The sequence below is a fragment of the Oreochromis aureus genome, linkage group 16 (assembly GCF_013358895.1).
Source record: "Oreochromis aureus strain Israel breed Guangdong linkage group 16, ZZ_aureus, whole genome shotgun sequence".
NCBI classification, from domain to species: domain Eukaryota; kingdom Metazoa; phylum Chordata; class Actinopteri; order Cichliformes; family Cichlidae; genus Oreochromis; species Oreochromis aureus.
The window spans coordinates 13,721,995-13,744,319 of record NC_052957.1 but is presented as its reverse complement, the minus strand read 5'-3'; the positions used below and the strand labels follow the sequence as shown (position 1 = coordinate 13,744,319).

At 40.8% G+C, this 22,325-nt stretch overlaps 1 protein-coding gene across 4 annotated transcripts; it reads right to left on the bottom strand.

The window, feature by feature from the left end:
- Nucleotides 1-401: 401 nt before the first annotated feature.
- Nucleotides 402-21,920, bottom strand: LOC116312897 (myc box-dependent-interacting protein 1). 4 transcript variants are annotated; one of them, XM_039599677.1, is made up of 20 exons: nt 21,839-21,920; nt 21,606-21,710; nt 20,733-20,813; nt 20,506-20,560; nt 20,303-20,397; nt 19,550-19,645; nt 19,263-19,373; nt 19,019-19,111; nt 18,565-18,650; nt 18,362-18,437; nt 17,868-17,932; nt 16,960-17,004; nt 10,978-11,047; nt 10,382-10,504; nt 8,133-8,153; nt 4,670-5,062; nt 4,055-4,144; nt 3,175-3,249; nt 2,982-3,083; nt 402-2,897 (listed from the first exon to the last, which is right to left on the bottom strand). In XM_039599677.1, the coding sequence occupies exons 2-20, from the start codon at nt 21,690-21,692 to the stop codon at nt 2,796-2,798; spliced, it is 1,866 nt and encodes a 621-aa protein (XP_039455611.1). In that variant the 5' UTR covers nt 21,693-21,710; nt 21,839-21,920; the 3' UTR covers nt 402-2,795. The 4 variants fall into 4 exon arrangements, with proteins under 4 accessions (XP_039455611.1, XP_039455613.1, XP_039455612.1 ...); XM_039599679.1 differs by lacking the exon at nt 4,670-5,062 and adding an exon at nt 10,072-10,155 and having other exon boundaries at nt 21,606-21,898; XM_039599678.1 differs by lacking the exon at nt 16,960-17,004 and having other exon boundaries at nt 21,606-21,898.
- Nucleotides 21,921-22,325: the final 405 nt, after the last annotated feature.

The window sequence follows — 22,325 nt, the reverse complement described above, 5'->3', positions numbered from 1 at the left end:
ACTTTAAAATTTTGTTCAGTTTGTTCACATGACCAATGATCACAAATAATGAGCAGAGGGAGAACTGATTTTTGTTCCCGTCTATCTATATATAGTTATTCATTAGACAAAGAACAAAGTGTGTTTTTATAACCAAATTTTAAAGCCTGCATTAATAACATTTAAAATATAATTTTGATTCAACAACTTGAAAAAATTGGTGGATTAACCAGTTAACAGAAACATAAAAATTAATTTAGTAAGTAGCAATTTTGTTAATTAAAAATATTGTAAGGTGTATGCCACATCTTACACTCAGTGTTGGCATGATAAATTTGGTAAGAACTGTAAGGTACTGCACATTTAATAAATAAGAACCACAGACAAGTAGCTATTATATTTTTTATCTTTAATATTGGTCAGTTAGGTACAGGAAAATCCTTTTTGTCATATCCCATAGCTCAACACAGGAGAGTGTTACATAAAGACAAATACAGAGCCAGACCCAGGTAAACATGACCAATTTATACAAAAAAAAGGAAAAGAAATAGTGATTAATTTGCCTTAATGTGAAGCTGTTGTTCTCACGTGTTATAAGGCATTTTAAAGATATATGAATAAAAAAATAAAGAAAAAAAATGCAGTCCAAAGTGGTTAAAAATACTGAAAACCATTAGAAAATATCCACTTGCATCTGGTTGCTTGGAATTTGTCTTTATGTGACAAGCCTCCATGTAATTAGCTCTGTTTGGACCACGATACCTAGCAACATTTTGAGGCAAGGCTGATGGGCAACCAGCAGTAATAATCAGGACTGATTTGAAAGAGAATGGTGGAAAAACACACACCATGACTGCCCACCACCATCCTATAAAGTTTAACAAAACACATAAAAAAATAAAAATAAATACCTTGTTTCAACTGCCTCAAAAGTGACCCAAGTATCACTGTCTTAAATTAAGGGTGTTCACACAACAACACATGGGAAGTCAGCATGCACACAGTAACACACATACAATATGAATGTCTTTATAGAATATGTATCTGTCATCACAGCTTGGTAAAATTACACTTATACACAACAAATGCACAATAACACCTGGAACCATAATACCAGCCAGTGGAAAAAGGCCCAAATACGTTTGAGTTGCCCTTGTCCGGTCAGAAAAACTTCCCCTGGTAGGTTGTGGCGGTGGTATCATCCAATAACAATAGCCTATAGATAAAGATTTCTGATCCTCAAACAACTCATAAACACACACACAATCGTACACACGTACATTTTCTCTCAGACTTATTACATGTTAATAACATCATGAGAATCGCTGTTAATTCAGTGACTGAATGAATGACTGAATGTGAGATAGTTTTAACTACCTATGCGGCTACGTCGAGAGCAGTAAACCTTACAGAAGTACAAAACACTCCATAACATCCTCAGTTGGCAATTCTGTTGACATAGTTACATTAGGCTATATGTAATCATTGCTTGGCAGCATATAAAAATAAAAGAAGTTGCTCTGGTGCATATTCATAATCATCTGCATGTGAGTTAAATAGTCTCTTTGCAAACAGAGGGAACTGTTTTCGGCACATTTATTTATTTATTTAGTTAATGAGGCTGGCTCAGTTATAATATATTTGATTAGTATAAGGGCGTTGCCATATCTATAAACTATTATACTACCAGTAGCAGTTTCTTGTTTCTGTATTTTGTAGGCTAGCTTTTAGCAAGCCAGGCTAATGCATATTTGGAATCGCTAGATAAGGTGAAAAAAAAAAAAAACAACAGTCAAAAATAATTTATCAATTAGTCATTAATACCATATGAGACTCCCAGACCAGAAATCATAATTATGCATTCCTTGTTTACTTTAAATCCAGTAATATGTTGATCAGTTAACAACATATGCATTTATTTGGATTTTAACAACAGGTTCATACTACCTATACCACCACACAGTCTAAACTAATACAACAACCAAGGGCCAGTTTTCTATAAGTAAACAGTTAAAATAGGGATAAAGGACAGGTTTTATCCAATGGAGTTTGTGCCAATGGCATCATATCAGGAGTGTGATCACTAATCTGAGAACTCCAGTCCTAGTTAAAGATCTGCTGCTGGGCTGATGAGGTTTCAGTACCATGTGAGTTCAAAGTTTGAAGGAAAGTGAAGTTGCAAGCTAGGAGTTGGTTCGATTTTTTCAGTGTTTTAATCTGCTTAGTGACTCTTTCTACTAAAGTGAAGTGTTTTTACCTTTTGCTCAGCCTTACACTCTCTTAACAAATCCATTTTTAGGCTGATGTGGGTGTAAGACGCTCAGCTACACCTGACATCATACTAACTACAAACGGTCCTTGATATCTCATTCCCAGTTTAAAACATGTCAATCGACATCTTTCGCATGATGACGAGTGATCAAGGATAAAAGATTTTAATGCCATTTCAGCTGCAACCATTTCAGGGATCACCATCCTTGCATTTATTCTGTATGAGCTCGAGTCTCCAATCACTTCCTCAAATATCAGGTAATTGCAGAGAAAAACTGCTGAAAGTGAAACCTGTGAAATGGCTACATCTGTAATTTGTAAATGTTGGCAGAAATCCACAGAAATGCCAAGATCCACTTTTAGCACAGTGTAGCAGACCTTAGAAATGCATGATTTCATCCAGGGCTGTGACAGCTCTGCTTTTATGGCCAAAGTCCTAGGAAAGATACAGTATCAGGGCAAGAAAGGGAATATGGGCAAGAGGAAGAGAAACATAAAGAAGGAGCCGGACTGCGGTCCTGTCCTCTTGTAGATAAGAAGCAGCCTCACAGCCTCTGGGTAAAGTTTTCGGGAAATACTCCTTTAGTGCCGTTTTCTTTGTTTTGCTGCCAGTCGTCTTGCTTTATTCCCATCAGCCAGCCTTCATCCTAAGCACACAAACAATCAGATAACAGTGTCAGTGTTTCTGTGGCACAAAAGCACATGAGTACGCTTTCGAGTTTTGAGTTTACCTGTTCTTCAGGGTTGTCAAAAGTCAGTACTAGCACCACATCACCAGCCTTCATCTCCAGTTCATCTGTGTCATTGGCAGCATAATCGTGCATCACTTGGACCTATTGTATATAAATGCTAACGTGAGTTATCGTCGTATAAGCAAAATACATTTGACACTTTTAGGTTTTCCCATTTGGTCTCCTGTTTTACCTTGAACAGAAAGCCAGGAGGCATCTCTGCAGATTCTGATGCTACTTCTGTTGATTCTGCTGCTACTGCAGGTGTCTGGACAATAAATACATTTAAAAAATGCTTAATTTATGGGTACATTATTTAAATAGCAACATTTCACCTTAAAACACACATACACATCCATTAAATCTTAAGTTGTTAAAAAGTGAAAAGAAAATGTGATGGCAGAATTTTACTACCTGTCTTTTTTAAACAAAATAAGGACCTGATCTGATATATAATTTTGTGACTAATGAGATACAAGGATGCACTTTGTCTTTTATTGTATAGTTGATTCGTTAGAAGACAAATGTAGTTACTTAAAAAAAAAACAATGCCAAATATAAGGTTTACAATGTGCATCACTTTGTCTTTCAACTGGTCCTTTAGGAGTAGAAACAGCCGATCATCTGCTCCGTGTCATCCTATATCTTCTTTCACACTAACCCTCTGCAGGTCCTCCTTCACAACATCCATGAATCTTCTCTGAGGTCTTCCTCTTTTCCTTTCTTGGCAGCTGCATCTCCAAAATTCTTATATATATCCACTATTTCTCCCCTGAACATGTCCAAACCATTTCAGCCTTGCCTCTTTTACTTTATTTCCAAACCTCTCAACCTGAACTGTTGCTTTGATACACTCATTTTTAATCCTGTTCACCCAGTAAAAAATCTTAACATCAACACTGCCAACTCTATCTTAGCCTCTTGTCATTTTGTTGGTGCCACAGTCTCCATAACAAACAGAATAAATATGAAATCCAGAAAAGTAAGGCTCGTTTTTGTTACATAAAAAAAAATGCAGCTCTGAGTTAATTATAGCAATTGCTACATATTATAAATTAAACTCTTGCGCTCACCTCCTCTTCCTCCTTTGCTGCTTCTTCCACTACTGGTGCAGCCAGTGCAGTTGGTGTAGCTGGTTCAGCAGCTGCAGCTGCAGAGTCTCCCTGGTAGCAGAGAGAAAGATAAATAACGAGAGAGGTTAAAAGGTGAGACGGATAAAACCTTAAATTAAAGAGGGGCAAAGAATGAAAGAAAGAAGAGACAGACAACACGAGACAAAGACAAGCAGAAAAGCCTAAACAGCAAAGTCTTTGTTATTACAGGCATGCTGCACAGATGCAAGATTAAATACTACTGTACAGTTACAATAAAGCTTTTGCACAGAATACTATGTGTGTGGATTAGCAGTGACTGGGATTAACTGCGTGTAGAGAAGCAGATGTTGCTATTCTTTTCTTTCCCTCAACAATTTATTTTCAACTTGCCCTCTTTATCACATTTGATGCATCCATGCTTCAGGTCCAGATGCATCCTAAATCTTTCCATGTCAAGATTTCTCCATCTGCCACCCTTTATTCACATGATCTTTTTCTCTCCAGTACCCCATGCTCAAACCTCTTTCTTAAGAGTCGATGCATCCATCATTTTCATCCAGATGCATCTCTATATTTTTTTCTCTCCTTGGTTACCTGACCCTCTTCATTATCCAACACAGCAGCAGCTGGGGGGGCTTCCTCCTCAACTGCGTCTGCCGGAGCCTCATCTGCAGGTGTTTCATAGTCTGTGGCAGGCACCTCTGCGACTGGTTGGCTTTCCTCATCGCCCCAGCCCTCTTGGGCTTCTTCAGCTACGGTGTCATAATCAACCGGCTGGTTTCCATCATCCCCCCATCCCTCTTGAGCTGCAGCCAAAGGGTCATAGCGAACTGGCTGGGTTCCGTCATCCCCCCAACCCTCTGTAGCAGCTGTGATGGGATCATAGTGGACAGGCTGCGAACCATCATCCCCCCAGGCCTCTGTAGCAGCAGCCACAGGGTCATAGTGCTGTGTGGTCGCTTCTTCTTGGGCACCACTGTCCTCAGGCTGAAGGGCAAGGGTCAGGTTTCAAGGAGTCAGAGGGCACAAGAGATATTTTACCTTCTGGATATTCTAAGGGCTTCATAAATCAAATGGGATCAAGAAGAATTAAAAATAAGAGAAAGCTGGAGATGTTGTATGACCAGTTTATGTAAGCAACATAAGACTAATAATAAAAGTAAAGTATTTTTAATGTAGAAAGGGGTTTGATTTTTTTAAAGTGTAACTAAATGGATTTATAAGAGGTACATTTATAAGAAAGAAAGGAGGGAGTTTGAAATGTTTAAGTACTAACAGGTCATACAAGTGATTTTGAATGTTTTAGCCCTTAATGTAACAACTATTTTTTAATAAATCTTATACTGGCCATATTGATTTAGCCAAAAACCTTCTCTGTTTCCAAAGGATGATAGTTTTCACTTTGTCTTTAAAGAACACTCTGTAAGCATTTGGAAACTGAGGGACCAACTGTTGTATTTTGCAAAGGCAAATGTTTTCTATTCTTTCCTGATAAAGGGTTTTAGTTGCTCATCAGGTCTAGACTGCAGGCAAGCAAGTTTTGCACCTGGACTCATGCTACAAAGCCACACTGATAGAATTTGTGCAAACAGAGGCTTGGCATTGACCAGGTGAAATAAGCTAACTGTGTATGACATTGTCTGTCTACCAGCATAAAACCTGCATATATCATTCAGCATTAATGGTCTCATACATCAGCAGTCCCCAACCTTTTTTGAGCCACGGACCGGTTTAATGTCAGACAATATTTTCATGGACCGGCCTTTAAGGTGTCGCGGATAAATACAACAAAATAAAGTGATGCGAGCAAGACAAAAACTGTGGTATTTTGTAAATATAATAATAAACGTGAATTCACTGTGCAATTGTGTAACTTTATTAGCAGCGTCCTCCTGAAATGCACCAACAACATTGAGAGTAACATCCTCCTCTCTGCCCCTTAATGCTCTCTGGTCACTATGGTAACGCGTAAATATTTCTTTTAAAATAAGACACACAACTACAACATGGGAAAAGACCCAGGGAAACCGAGTTAATGATAAAAACCCAGAATTTCACACCCGAGCTTCAACTGTCGCGGTACCAAACGACTCACGGACCGGCCCGGGGGTTGGGGACCGCTGCCGAACATGACATGCAAGTTAACGTGTACTGTACCTGTACTAATGTACCACAATCTGGCTTTTGTTTGTGTGACTATCATGAAAACTGGGGACTTGGCATGTCACATTGTCCAAAGACTGTTAAGCATTTTGAAATCTCGGTTCACAGGACAGTTTTCTAATTTGCCTTGGTCTTATTTACGTTCACAGTAGAAGGTGGAGAGATTTGTTGATTTTCTTTAGGCTGTTGTTTTAAGAATGACAGCAGTTTTCAGAAATGTTCTTGAGCCCTATATGGGCTCTGCATGGCTTTAGAGCCCAAAAACCATGGCCATTCAATATCATATTTTAGCATCATCCTTTGTGTATAGAGTATGGAGTGTATTTCTTTTAATGACATAATGTGTCACAGATTTGAAAAAAATATTTATTCTCTTTTTTTGAGAAAATTCTGACAACATTCATATTCTTAAATAGAATAAATAGAATAGAATAGAACAGAATAGAATGGTTCTTTATTATTATTTTACACTTTTTGGTTTTGGTTTGACTTTTTTGAAATATTCAATCATCATTTGGAAAGAGGGCTGTACTTAATGTTAAATAAGGGGCTAAAACTCTTGCAAAATGAGAATGGTCTTTTAAAGGATTTGAACAGCGATAAGTATTATTCTAATCAAAATAATTGGTAATATTTAAAGATAAAAATAAAGAAATTTATCTTAATTGAGCAGAAACAGGACCATGGGAGATCAGAATATGTCATTACTCATAAGCATTATCATCATAATTACCATAAAACCCATGAAAATTGATGTGGAAGTACCAACCTTTACAGAAAAGGTTCAGATTAAATCAAAAGACAGATGAGGGTAAGGAAGGGTGGCAGGAGAAGGCAAAAACATAAAAGCTGTCAGCTTTTTCCCATCAGAAGATAGATGTTGGATCTTCTGTGTGTGGTTAGCAAGCATGGTTTCTAATCCAAGGCTATGTTCAGATGGAGAAAGAGGAAGGAAGCTTTGTAAGAGTAGACATGTCAGTCCTTTCTGAGCCATCACTGCTTTGCCTCAGCCTCAAATACAGCAAAACTCCATGATTGTTGAGACACATCTCTCTTACAGCGAGAGGGATGAACAAAAACGTTGGTTAATGGGCAAAAGGCCAAGCTACGAAAAAAGGCTTTGTGAAGTTGCCCAGTAGCTCTTGTTAGTTTACCAGACTCGTTTGTATAACACAATCCACAGCAAGCGTGAGCAACTTCACTAAACTTTGAGAACACAAAAGATCCCTGTGTGTCACATGAACCATGAAAATAACATGTAAAGGCTACATGTTCTATCAGTTTGACATGTGAACATACAGGTACAGCATGTGAGGGGAAACAGAAAGGAAATAAGTCAATTCAGTTGCAAATGATTTCAAACCACAGAAAATGTTTTTCACTATTAATATTATGTTTAACTTTTATATTAGAATTTACCATAAAACACTGGGTACATTGGGGCTTTTAAAGGTCAGTGGTGTTTTGAGGAGGCAAAAGAAAAAGAGTGATTTTAATTGTGGACTGCACACAAGACACTAATTATATGGATTCAGTATGTATAAAAGTATGAAATGTCATCTTGGAACTGAATTGACTCAAACTCATTCACAAGCTCCATTTGTGCTGTTCAACAATATCTTCAGTGTCTATCAAATCAAGCACTGCAGACACAAAGACAATGCACAAACAGATTTGGGACAGACAAATGAAACAGATCACTGTATTGAAAAGCTGTAAAGAAAAGCTGTAATAGAAAAGGCATAATAGGAGCGGGGCTTCTATAATGTATGACTGTTATTAAACTGATGGTTACTATAAAAAAAATAGAAATAAGTATTGATGAAGATGATGATAATTATATTTTTTGCTAATTACTCTTGCACATTTTTTAGCATGAGTATGCGTGGCTTACCCATGAGTCCCAGTTTGCAGGCTGTGGAAAACAAAGGAAGTAATAAATACGAAGAGCAGAGTACTTTACAGTGTTGTTGCTTTTGCCTGTTACATTCAATAAGACACGCCCCATGCTCTAGAGCTACAAGCCCATAGCATAAGATCTCCAGCAGAACAACTGTACAAGCACTATGTGGTAAAGTATTATGTGTGAAGCCTGAAGGGGTAGATTTGTTAAATGGTTACTGTGCATGTTTGGTTAGGCCACCTGCACAGTTTGAGTGCAGGATGTTAAAATGGCAAAATAAATGTAAATTTGCATATTAGTATATATTAAATTGTGTTAAAAACTAACAACACTCTGAGATCAATGGATAACAATTTCAACAATATTTTAACATTAAGATTTTGCAGCATGTTTAACATCTATATAAATCATAGAGCATAGCAAGAGCATTAGGGAATCCATAGTTAGGTCCACAATTAAATTTTTAGTAATCTTGCCTCAGTATACCAATATAGGCAATTTGATTAAAATCAAACAGTCAAGATGAGACTGAAGTGTTAATGCTTTAATTCAAGCATCTAAAAAAAAGTGTTGCGTTAATTGATTATGAATTTTAGCCATTTTCACAGAAACTCATAACTAAAGTAAGTTAAAAAAGTAACAGGACAAACTAACACAATTTTAAAAATAAAAATTCTTTTGAATACTTGGATGTAAAAACAAAAAAAATCCTAAGAGTTAAGAATGTGTCATCGTCCAAATACTTTTGAACCTAGCTATATGGCTTTGGCAGGGGGATGGCATTGTAGGGCCCCCCAACCAGTAACAGCAGATGGCTTCGCCTCTGAGCCTGGTTCTGCTCAGATTTCTTCCTATTAAAAGGGAGTTTTTCTTTCCCATTGTCTCCAAGTGCTTGCTCATATGGGGTCATCTGATTTTTGGGGTTTTCTCTCTTATATCAGAGGTACTTTAACAAACAATATACATACATATAAAGGGATTAAGGAAAATATTAAGATAAAAGATTTTATCTCTTATTTGAGGCAATAACTGTTGTGATTTGGGGCTATACACATGAACTTGAACAGAATTGAACTAAAGTGAATATTATACTACCACTAGTATAATGATTAATTAATATATAGTAAAACTATAACTGCGCTCTATGTACTTCTGTGCACTTCACTGATGGATAATAATTATCAGTGATTCGTGGCTTTTCACCAGATCAATATTTTTACTGTACTAAAAGTTTTGGTAAGTTTGCTCTATATCCTGGGCTTCAGAGTGGGGAATTTAAAACGTATGGGTTTGTCATTGCAAGCTTCCTGTCTTTCAAGCTATGTAAATCACATGTAATGGCATGTAGTAACTTTGTTCAATACCATGCATAGTATAAGCCAAACAAAAAGAGATAATTTAAGTATCTGAAAGAATAAAAGCATCTTCCCAGTAACGTGAGGAACGTTTAGGTTATTGAAAATTTGTACAGTCTTGGGGACCAAGAAAGAACAGCAAAGCAGGGCTGTAGTCTGCAGTTCATGCCATGAGTGATCTGTGGAAAGTGCTAGAGCAAGAAGAAGTGTACACTAGAGGCAGGTGTCTACAGGTCATCATGCCTTCATCTAACTCTTGTTTGGTATTTTGGAAAGAAGCAGAGCAGGCAACACTTCAAACTATGCCAAGCTTACCAAGTGATTTCAATTTCTATTCAGACCTATCAAGCTTATTTCAGCATATTTAAAGTGAACCAACCACACTGGCAATGGCAGATGTTGTTGGCTAAACCTTCATTGGACATCTCATTCTTTAACTCAGTTAATTTGGAATTAAATATTATGAAATGAACTTAAATTCTGTCTGAATAGAAACTAAAACCTCTTGTGAAGACTGACATATCTTAAAAGAGAGGGTCTCTAGGATCTTTATCTTCATGCCATGAATCATCCACCTGTGTGACCGTGGAGGCTTTGGTTGCTGCACCGAAAGAATCCAGGTCCATGTCCAACAGGTTGCTCAATGCAGGACTGTCAAACTGATAACAACAGGAACAGGAGGGCTCATTGGCTAATTGGGCACAACAGTGGGAGAAGGGATAAGGACAGAATTGAAAAGACAGAATAGAATAGAATAGAATAGAATAGAATAGAATAGAAGAAATTAGAGGAGGGGCAGATCAGAAGTGGGTGTTCTGACCCGCACAGAAAAGGGGAAAGCTAAAGGGGTTTTTCACAGTTCATCGACAGCAGCTGCTCACTGACCTCTGTAGGGGAGGTGACGTTGATATCAGGAGTAGCTGCAGCATCAAAAAGGTTGATGATATTCTCTGTTTTTAGCTCTTTAGATGGTGTCACCTTGGGTGGAGGAGGCACTGCTGGTCTGAGCTAGAATATAGAAAAAAGGCAGTAATTAATTCCTTCAACTAGACAAATCGATTGGACTTTGCTGTTATGAATGCAAAATTCATATTATGCAGTTTAATTTTGTCAGAATGTGCAAATTACATTTTGTATCTCTTTGTTTTGAAGTACATGCCAGATGGATCAACATAAATAAGTTCTACGATAGTCTCACAAAAACTTTACCATGAAGCCATGAATGTGTACACCATAATAGCCTAAACTGGGGTTCTATTGCCGATCACATAGAGTTGACCTGAACTTAAAAACAAATGAATAAAAAATGTTTTGAGAAAAAAAATACAAATAAACCACTTACACAGCATTCGCCCAAATCCACAGGTATGGCAACCCTATGTGTAAGTGATGATGGCTCCCCAGAAACTAAAACACTAAATGATCCTCTGTGCATTCTGAACGAAGAGAAAACATCAGTGTGTGTGACACTGTTTGTCTACCTTGGATGGGGATTTGGGGATCGGGGGTGGTCCTCCTGGCCTGAGAGTGTGGTTAGATGCCTCTTTACCACTGAGTAAACAAGATAGAGAGAAAGAGGGAGAAGAAAAGAAAACAAATTACAGAGAAAGCAATGAAGACGGCAAACGATATGAGATAAAAGCGCCGAGGTTAAAGAAGCATCTAAATGCGAAAACACAAGGTTGTAAGAAGGGATACAAGACATGCACTGCAAGATTTCAAGCAGAAAGTGTTACAAAAGCTGTCATGCAAGAAAAGTGAGTCCCCTCTCATGGTTTCAAGTCCTCTCCTCTCATGCAAGCAGGCTTTGTTTGTGCCTCCAGAAATCCTCACAAGCGAGCAGTGATAGAGGCAACTCCTGTTACAGAGAAGATGCTCTAAAGTGGATAAAAGCTGCTCCACAGCTGCAGATATTAAAAAAACGTTGGCATATACCTGTAACTTAAAGCTGCAACAGGTGTACATTGGCGGCTTTAGATGGCAGTGAGAGGTACGTTTTGAAATATCAAGCACATCAAGGAATTTGGTGTTTAGGATTCAGGGAAAGACAAGAATTCTGGAGCTCCAGAACTCCAGGGTCCCCCCTAGGATCCAGGCTTATTTTGTGTCAGCATCTCTGAATACGTATGCTGAGTCATATTACCACAGACAGAAGCTGCAGCTCCACTGATGTGTGTTCACTTATGGATCCTACAAGGACAATGCATGTTTATATATCTACAATTTAGTCATTTTAATCTTCTCTAATCTATTTTGGTCCATAGTTTTTATGATGGACCTTTGCTCTATTGTTGGATTTCAGTTCCTTGGTTTTCACTTGACTTGAAAACATTGAACACTACTGACTAATGCAGGACTGACTGAAAATTCACCTTCTACCTTAAGGTGAAAGACAGCATAATGTGAGACCCCTTGTTGCTAACAGTGACAGTCTTGCGTGGCGCAGCATATAAGACACACAGGTCTGCTCAACTCTACAGTGGCTTGCAAAAGCTCTGAACACCACATTTTGTCACATTACAGCCACAAACATGAATCAATTTTATTGAATTCCAGGTGAAAGACCAATACAAAGTGGTGTACACGTGAAAGTCGAAAATCATACATGATTCAAACATTTTTTACAAATAAATAACTGCAAAGTGCGTAATTATTCAGCCCCTGAGTCAATACTTTGTAGAACCACCTTTTGCTGCAATTACAGCTGCCAGTCTTTTAGGGTATGTACCAGCTTTGGACATCTAGAGACTGAAATCCTTGCCCATTCTTCTTTGCAAAACAGCTCAGCTCAGTCAGATTAGATGGACAGCGTTTGTGAACAGCAGTTTTCAGATCTTGCCACAGATTCTCGATTGGATTTAGATCTGGACTTTGACTGAGCCATTCTAACACATGGATATGTTTTGTTTGAAACCATTCCATTGTAGCCCTGGCTTTATGTTTGGGGTCGTTGTCCTGCTGGAAGGTGAACCTCCGCCCCAGTCTCAAGTCTTTTGCAGACTCAAGAGTTTTCTTCAAGATTGCCCTGTATTTGGCTCCATCCATCTTCCCATCAACTCTGACCAGCTTCCCTGTCCCTGCTGAGAGAAGCACCCCAGAGCATGATTGCCACCACCATATTTGACAGTGGGGATGGTGTGTTCAGAGTGAATCAGTGTTAGTTTTCCGCCACACATAGCGTTTTGCATTTTGGCCAAAAAGTTCCATTTTGGTCTCATCTGACCAGAGCACCTTCTTCCACATGCATCCCCACATGGCTTGTGGCAAACTGCAATAGGGACTTCTTATGGTTTTCTGTTCAATGGCTTTCTTAAATCTCTAAAGAGATTTAAACCGGGTCAAGTTGAACTACAAACACCACCAAGTGTGGTTCAATTTCTTACTCTTAAAACCCCAAATTACTGTCCAAAATATACAGAATGCTTTCTAAAACAGATGAATCAATATCACTTCCTAAAAATAGGAAGCGGTTATCAGTTAACTTAGACCAAAACCTGGTCTCAGATTTTTAAAACCTTTATTTAATTAGAAATCCCAGTCTTCAATTAATTCAATGGACAAAATACTACATAGAGTGCACTATACAGGTCATCGGATGTTCAAGATGGGCTTCATACCAACAACTGCTCACACTGCCAAACCAAACGGACAATTATATCCACGCTCTTTGGTCCTGTCCACCAGTTAAAGTTTTGGCTGAGATATGTGAGACTTATCAAAGTGTCTGAAATGTAACATCCAACTTCTCCTTTAGTATGTTTGTTGGGCAGCTTAGATAATGTCACTTCAGAAAAGAATATAGCTGATATGGTTTTTGCCCATGCATAGCCAAGAAAACAGTCCTCATGAACTGGAAAATAAAAATAATCTTAATTCTAATCAATATAGAAATTAAATTAGATTACATTAGTCTTGATACAGCCTCTGCCACCACATCAGATCAATTGCTCTGGGCCTTTGATCAGCTCCATCACCTAGTGGGGTGGGGGTCATAGTTTGGTCCCACCTTCACTGTTGTGAACGGGGTAGGGACAGGCTGGGGCGTCGGGGGTTCCCAGGAGCATCTTGCTTGGGGCCCAACCGGGGTAGCGGTCATGGCCAATTAGGGGCTCTGTTGGCTCTTAGGTGACGGTTTCCTCGTGGCTGCGTGCAGCAGGGCTAGGGAGGGTCTGTGCTGGCGGACGTGGGCTGACCTGGTAGCCGCTGCCCCTGGGTGGGTCCGGGATGGGCGTGAGGTTCTGGGGCGCTCCGTCTCTGGGCTGGGGCCCTGGCCGGGCCTCAGGGGCTTGGGTCCTGGTTGGTGTGTTGCCGAGGTTGTGGGCGGGTGGGTGTATGGGGGCCCGGCCCTGGCGCAGGGTCCCCGCGGTGCATCGAGCCACCTGGGGGCTCTTCAACTGGTGGGGAGGTTGTCACATCTTGCAGGAGCTTTCCTCTCTTCAGGAAACTCTCTGCAGGATGGGAGATAAGGAAGGTGGAGGAAGACAAGCGTCTATTGTCTTGTGTAGTCTGGAAGATGAGTGGATGATGGGGTGGGTGCAGTTTTCTCTGTGGTGGTCAGGTGGACTGTAACCTGGCTCTGTGGGGGCGGCGGGCGCTGCTGCACTGGGCCCCAGTCCGGATGGGCCTGGGCCCAGTAGCGGCTCTGATCCAGGCTGCTAGCACTGGGAAAGATGATGGGCCTGGGCCCCCTTTCCATTTTTGCAGAGCATGGAGGTGCCTACTGGGGTCAGCGGGGAGCTGGCCCCAGGGAGGTTTCTGCCCCAGGGAGGGGTCACTTGCCCCTCCTTCCTTCCCTCCCCATCTCCAGCGGCCTCCCTCTTCCCGCTCCACCACAATCACACCCACATGCAGGGCCTTGGGGTAGGGGTGTGTCACCAGGGTGCAGAGGAGACATCCCCCCTCTGTCCCAGTTCTGGCTGCCTCTGCCTCAATTTTATCCCACAACAGACATTCACATTAAACACTCTCATTACACATTCATATAGGAAAAAGGGGTACATTAAAACAGACCAAACTACCATCAGGTGACCTCACCCCAAGGAAGGTTGCCCACCTCTCAATTTTAAATACATGTAGACATTGAGGGCTAGCAGGGGCTATCACGCTTACCTGCTGCTCTGGCAGGTCGCTCCATGCCCTCCTGGGTTTTAAATGCACCTAGACACTGTTACATCAACAGTGATATAGCGGGTGGAGGTTTCCAGTTTCCTACACCCCGTTCTCTGCAGCCTGCTGGGGCGGGGGGCTAGGAGGAGGAGTTGGCCATCGACTGGGGTCTGTGTATGGGGCCTCCTGCTGCTGCGGGTCAGGCGGTCTGAAGACCCCACCGCAGGGAAAAGGGTTACACCACCTGAGTCTGGGTGAAACTTCTCCTCAGGGGCAAGGGTACCAGACTCGGGGCAAACTCTGGAGTGTGATTGTGTGTACAGTGTTTCTATGTCTGTCTCCACGACTGTTGAGCAATTGATATGAGAGCATGAGGGTGGGAATAGATGTTTGCATCTGTGACTGCCATTTGTCTGTGTCTTCATGTCAGGTTGGGTATAGGCGCCACCTCTCTGGGGACATCTCAGGCCCTCCAAGGTTTGGAAAAATCAAAACCACATTTCCCTACCTGGCGGGCGTTCCAACAGTGCGATGGTGGTTCTCTGTTCGGGGTGGGCGCCCAGGTACCCAACGGCTCACTCTCGGCTCATTGGGGCCTGGAGCCTGGGGCTCGCTGGGGCCACTTTGGGGATGGGGTGCCCTCGGCCTCACGGGCCGGGGCCTGCCACTCAGGCACAGCTGGCTGCGGGCGGAGCTCACGGGCACGTCACTGCAACCCCTGGCTTCTGCTCAGCGGCTGCTGAGTGACCCCTCATCTGGGACTCTCCTGTTTCTGGGATGTGGCGTGGCTGCCCCTCTGTTGGTCTTAAATCTCTTGTGTTCTGGGGCCTCTGGATGTGTGAGTGTGATCTCCTCCATACCTGCTTGTGCCCTGGAGGACGGGGCAGTGGCCCCATCTCCTCCACAGATCATTACATTGAACCTTTTTTTAATATGATCATTCACAGGTGTCACATGGTGATCACACACACATTTACACCCTTTTTGGCTCCTACCTCAAAGATTACAACAGCTGTCGATCTCACGTGCTGCACAATAATGTTTAATATTTAGCTACTGTCATATTCCCATATATCATTGTGATCTTGTTTATTACTCTCGTTTTCTTCTGCTTGCTTTCTTTTTCTTTCTCAACAGGTGATCCAGGTGATCGATATATGTATTTTTTTCTGCTTATTCTGTTGGTTTTGAGATTTTGCCCTTTTTCCCGTCCCTCTTTTCAAGGTTTTTTTTTTTCCTCTTTCTTTCTCCACATCTCCTCCAGTCAAGTCTGTCCAGTATTCAAAGTGAAAATAAAATAAACAATAAAAGTTGAATCAAATGGAACGGCAAGGCTGGGATGGTCCATTTCACATTTTGGGCATCTTTCTTCGCCTTTAGACAATAATTCTGATGGCAAAAGAACCAAAGCGGGACAGGTTAAAAAAAAAACTGCGACAACAATGGCTTTATTCTTGCCACTCTTCCATAAAGGCCAACTTTGTGCAGTGCACGACTAACATTGTCCTATGGACAGATTCCCCACCTGAGCTGTAGATCTCTGCAGCTCGTCCAGAGTCACCATGGGCCTCTTGGCTGCATTTCTGATCAGCGCTCTCCTTGTTCGGCCTGTGAGTTTAGGGGGGCGGCCTTGTCTTGGTAGGTTTACAGTTGTGCCATACTCCTTCCATTTCTGAATGATCGCTTGAACAGCGCTCCGTGGGATGTTCAAGGCTTGGGAAATCTTTTGTAGCCCAAGCCTGCTTTAAATTTTCGATAACTTTATTGACCTGTCTGGTGTGTTCTTTGGACTTCATGTTTGTTTTTCCCACTGTTCTAACTTAGACAACCTCTGAGGCCGTAACATTGCAGCTGTATTTGTACTGACATTAGATTACACAGGTACTCTAATTAGTCATTAGCACTCATCAGGCAATGTCTATGGGCAACTGACTGCACTCAGACCAAAGGGGCTGAATAATTACGCTTCACACCCACTTTGCAGTTATTTATTTGTAAAAATGTTTGGAATCATGTATGATTTTCGTTCCACTTCTCACATGTACACCACTTTGTATTGGTCTTTCACGTCGAATTCCAAAAAATTGATCCATGTTTGTGGCTGTATTGTGACAAAATGTGGGAAAGTTCAAGGGGGCCGAATACTTTTGCAAGCCACTGTATCTGCAGCTCTGAGCACAAAACTTTCCGATCCAAAAGTACTTCTTTGAAATCACTTGCACAAATCAAGCATCCAGTCCTCTGAAAACTCCCAAGTCTGCAGACTGACTAACATACACGCTAGCTCGACAGACAGGTCAGTTGGACAGACAGACAACAGTTGTTTCATCATTGTTACCCCAGCTGCTTCCAGTTACCTCCTATTTGCTCCTGATGATGAGGCGCCACAGATACCTGTCTTGCTGAAAGGGGGATGAGGGATTCAGGGGTAGCTCTAAGTTAATGTATGCCATTTTGTTTATCCATTGCTGTTTTTGATATGTGGTGTAATAATCTATAAAATTCACAGTGATAGATTATTGCACCACTTCAGACATGCATCATAAATTAATGATGCAATAGAGAGATCAGCCTTGAACATAAATCAGTTAGGATCATACATCTCTCTAAAATATTTATCCCTTACAAGCACTCACAGAAACTTCTTCTATTTGCTTTTAATGCTGATCATCAAAAAATGAGTGATTTTTGGAACGTGCAGGATTTACAAATTAAAATAAAACTCTGCTCATAAACAGTGTGGACATAAAAAAGATGTATAAATGACCTCCCCACTTCATTTATGCATCAAAAACAATGGTTCTGCGCTCTTCCTAAGGTAAACTAGTTTATGAGGCTCAGCATTCTGAAATCTTTGTCAGGACTTTTTATACAAGCAGCTGTTTCAGGTAATCTGAAATGTTTCCAGTGCCTCAGGTGTGTAAAACCCAATTTTATCAAAATAAAATTTGATTAAAACTAGTGCTGTAAGCGTTAATCTCGTTAAAATGAGGTTAACACCATAACTGAAAAGCCCAAAAGCGCCCAGTGCGTGGGGCTGGGCGGCTCAACGCGTTAAACAGCTAACCGTTTGCTACAGCCCTGCGCACAGGGCGATTTAGTTCAGCTAACGGAGATTTGCCGTTTGCGGTTATATTTCATTTTAAGAGTTCTGACAGTACTAATTAAAATAGAAAAATAAAATGATATCTATTTAATTCCACAGATCCCTCCCAAAGCTAAACCTGTTATGTGAAAAGAATATGAAACAAGCACCCGGCTGTACCTGAGAGAACTGGTTGTGTCTGTTTCCTCCAGTTTCTCCAGGATGTCATACATATCCTGATCCAACTGTAGAGACAGAAAGATGGAGTGTAAGATAAACATTTTTACATCACCTATTTATTTAATTAATATTAAATTTCCTTCTGCCACCTTCTTTGATTTATATTTTACACTGCAACTGCACCCTCCTAATAGGTATTGTTATCCATGTATTGTAAAGTGTGTTTGCTACAGTTTGTTTCCATCGTCGGATCCAAACAAATTACTTAAAAACTTTTCTCTTTCAAGGGAAAAAAGAGAAATACATTAAAACAGACTTTGCACTAGGTGATAAACAAGGAAGGTTAGATTAGATTTTATATTCAGCTGCAGGCCCTGCTGACGTAGTCGATGGCCTCGTCTGGCCTGAACTGTTATCTGATATACTGCATCCATTTCTCTCGTCTAATCTTTATCTAAATCCATCACTGCTAGAGGCTTATAGAAGACTCCTACCCGACTCATTTCTTTGTGAAACTTCTCCTCAAAACCAGCCAAACTCTGGAAGGTGCTGACATAAAACCCAACACGACTGGAAAGGGCAGAGAAGAGAGAGACAGCACTGACTGCATTAACGGCTTGACTTCATTTAATATGCCTATAAGCACACACGTAAGTACTGATCCATTTAGGAAAAATCAAAAACACATATTCCCTACCTGTTCCAAAGTGATGGCAACTCTTCTTGCAAGTCAGCATTAATCTCCTCAAACACCTTCTGGGCCCTTTCCAGCTCCTCCTCAGCCTGAAATTAATGAATTAGAGTATGTTTGCAAGTGTGTTAGATGTTCTGGTAATGAATTAAATACATTGTGTATGTCTGTGTGTGTGTGTGTGTGTGTGTGTGTGTGTGTGTGTGTGTGTGTGTGTGTGTGTATGCACAACATCTCTTCCACCACTGATTGTGTTTAATATGATTTATTCTTTTTGATGTTCTCATTTTCAATTTGCCCTCATTAGATTATCAACAGAGAGGACAGAGAAGCACAGGGATCATCTCTAGAAAGGCTTCCTGAAACTAGCTCATACTGACTTCTTTGTTATGGTAATATGTATTTTACTGCTGGGTTACCAGAAAACTCCTTACAATTGTAGAATAAGGTAAATATGTACCTGGCTCCTGGAAAGACTGCTTTGGGCAACATTGTGTGCAGACAGGATACCCTGAGCCCACCCTGGAGTGGCCCTTTCCAACAAGGATGAGGGCTACAAAACAAACAATTTTTTAGGTTTCTTACATGTTGATTCACCTGAATAATGAACTGAAAAACAAAATAATTGTTGAATTTTGCATCTGAGTGATTACAAACACCTTTAGCAACATACAGCTGAAGAACACCGCAGCGCATTTGTTTACCTTAGTAATTTTAATGCCCCCGTCCTTTTTCTTGGTTTTGTGTGTCACGGCATAGTTATGCCTGGCACTGTCGTAATCTACCAACTTCCTGTCCCTTTTAGCTATACGAGCCTGAACAAAAAGAAAAAAAAATGTATTATTCACTTTCCTCATTTATATCGAAATGCTCAGTATTCATACAATATGCTTTCCAGCAAGGTCACAATATATAAAAGAGACGCTCACTGCCACTCTATTAACATTTAAGACGAACGATTTTTTGTTGAGGTCACGACCTCTTAACCTACCTTAATATCAGGGAACTGGCCCAGGTAAGTATCCATGGAGATGAGAGCATGATCAACCAGCTTCTGGTGGTAATCAGTCCAAAGCACATCACAATCCTGCAAGATGAAGGAATGTACAGAAGCACACATGCAGTCACAAGACAGACTGTTTAACATCATATGAGACAAATTGCCCGCAGAGCACATTTTATATTGCAGTAGCATGTAATGTGAATATATTTCTCCATTACTTTGTAACTTTTTCCAGGAGCTCTGTCGCGTCATTTTGACTTGTGCTCCTCACTAAGGCAAAAGCCTTTTTGCTAATTGCAATGACTTCTTGCTATTTGTGGCTAATCAAAAATGACCTCAAGAATGCAATTAGAGGACATTTTAAGGATGTCTACAACATTTTTCACCAGACGTGGTTTTACGACATATAGCATAATATAAAGTCTGCAGCAGTACAGTTTTTCATGCTATGGGAATACAGTTGCTTGCAGACCTGGATAGCCTGGATATTTTGGAATAGCGGTTCTTCTACTATTTTCTAATCAGCTTGGAGGACTCGTGTAGTTGATACCATTTATAACACAGGGTTGGTGAAGATCCTCACGTTTACCGCACTAAGTGGGCACGCATACTCAAGGGCAAGAAAAGTATAACCCCTGTATCACACAACTTTCAGGATATCTAAGCACACACATCCTGCACACACACATAACCTACTCACTTAATATGGCTTTTAAACACATAGTAAAAAGTGTTTCTCACCTCCACAATGGAGTCCACTTCATTCTTGCCGTACCAGTCTTGCTCATACATGTCAGCTAGACATGCCTGAAGGTTCTTAGAGGACTCATGCATGGCTAAGGACAAACATACATCCTCTACATTAGCTTGTATTAGTGTGTATTCATATGCCAATGAAAGTGTGTTTCTGTGTCTGGATGGACTTGTGTGTTTGTGTGCATCACCTTTCACAGCCTCGAGGTATGCTCTTAAATCCCTCTGGAGTTTGCTGCCTTCAGTCTGAGGATGAAACACTAAATATGAGCCTCATCAAAAAACGCCAATCGTGTATTATATGCTGTGGATTCAGACTCAATGCAGGCTACAGTTTATCCTATTATAGGCCATACTATTGTTGATATCTAGAAAATGTTTAATTATGACTCCACGAGTCACTGAACTGCACTCTTACATATTGTTTGTTGAAGTTGATTACTCCCTCTTCAAAAGCGACATCTTTGGTCTCGTCTGCTTTGCCAAGTTTCTGCAGAACCTGTCACACAAATAATGATTGAAAACATCAGACCATACAACTGATTCCCAGCAGCTTTCTGTTTTGCCATCAAAAATCAATAGTATTTCTTCACATTTGGTTGGAAACATGAAGTGATGATGTAAAACAGAAACATACACACACATGGCAAGCCTTTTTAAAAAAAAAAATATTTGCCATATTGATGGGACATATGGCCAAAATCTATATACACAGTCTAATTTCCCCCTTCGGTAACATTCACACAGACATAGTATGCATGTAGGGAGGCACCCGTATCTGCTTTCTGTCTATCTTTAGCCTTACAGCAGGCTTTACGATACCTTTAGCTGGACAAATAGCGCCCCCTCCCAAATATTGAGCGCAAAGTACAGGTGTTTAAAAGCGTAGTCTGTGGCCTCCTCTACCAGCTATAGTCCACATATTGCAGCATGGTTGTTTAATAATGGCCTATCAGAACGTAAGAGATGATGTCCCTTACTGAGTAACATCACTCATCTGCCAGTTTAGATAGGAGCGTTCAAATACCAGACACATCAGGCTAGATCATGAGCGGGCCTACACCATATCTGACTGCAGTACGTGTCCGCTGTGTGACAGTGTTTTAAAGCAGGGGAGCAGCCTATTTCAAGTGAACAGCCTCTTCCTTAAACACAGCAACCTCCACGCTTATTTGATGATGTCGTGATGCGACACTGCGCCTCTGTGGAGGATGCGGCATTACTGCTTCGTGGCGTGAGGGCCGGAGATATAAATTTACCACAAAGCAACGCGTAAGGGAGAAGCGCTTACCTTTTCTTGCGCTCTGGTTAGTTTCTTCTGCACGTTACTGGCCACTTTCCCTGCAGTGAGCCCCTTCCCCAAATTCAGCTCAGCCATCTTGTAGCGTAGATCAGTCTTTGGAGGGAAGGGAATAAAAGCAATAACGATCAGAGGGACCGCTACGGTTACCGTTGACGCAAATGCATCAATGTCCAGTTGAGAAACAACGAGGACAGGTGTAGTTGTGTGAGGTTATGATGTACCTGTGGGGAAATATGTGTGCAAAAAGCTAGCTTGTAGTCTCTAATATTGCACTGCTGTGTGTGCGAGTCCCTGACAGGAGAGGAGGAGGAGGAGGATGCTGTGAGAGATGATCTTAAAGGCACAGATGCTGCGCGTCCACACGGGGACATTTTAAAACATTATTACACAATAAAATAACCGCCGACACGCGGAATGTGAAGAAAAATGACGTGTTTTTGAAGCGACAGTCAGAAAGGTTCTTTTGCAAACCTTTTCAATTTCATTTCTATCTGTAATTTGACTTTTTAAATAAGTGACCCGAAGTCAGGTCTTGAGATCATCAATGTCTTCGCTTTGCGAGAATTAAACATTCAGCAGAACTTTCATAACTTCCAGCAAACAGTGGCGATAAACAAGAGGGCTACCTTTAAGCATGCGCGGTTTTATTAACGCCTCAAAAGTCGTCCGTTCAGCTCTGCTAATATATCGTTACGTAATAGGTAACAT

What these genes read in the sequence shown, in the direction of transcription:
- LOC116312897 (XM_039599677.1), bottom strand. Translation starts at nt 21,692, where the DNA reads ATGGCTGAGCTGAATTTGGGGAAGGGGCTCACTGCAGGGAAAGTGGCC. An exon ending in GACACAACCAGTTCTCTCAG is followed by an intron (nt 17,005 to 17,867) that starts GTACAGCCGGGT and finishes TCCCCCTTTCAG; the next exon opens with CAAGACAGGTATCTGTGGCG. An exon ending in CAGCAAAGGAGGAAGAGGAG is followed by an intron (nt 3,250 to 4,054) that starts GTGAGCGCAAGA and finishes TTTATTGTCCAG; the next exon opens with ACACCTGCAGTAGCAGCAGA.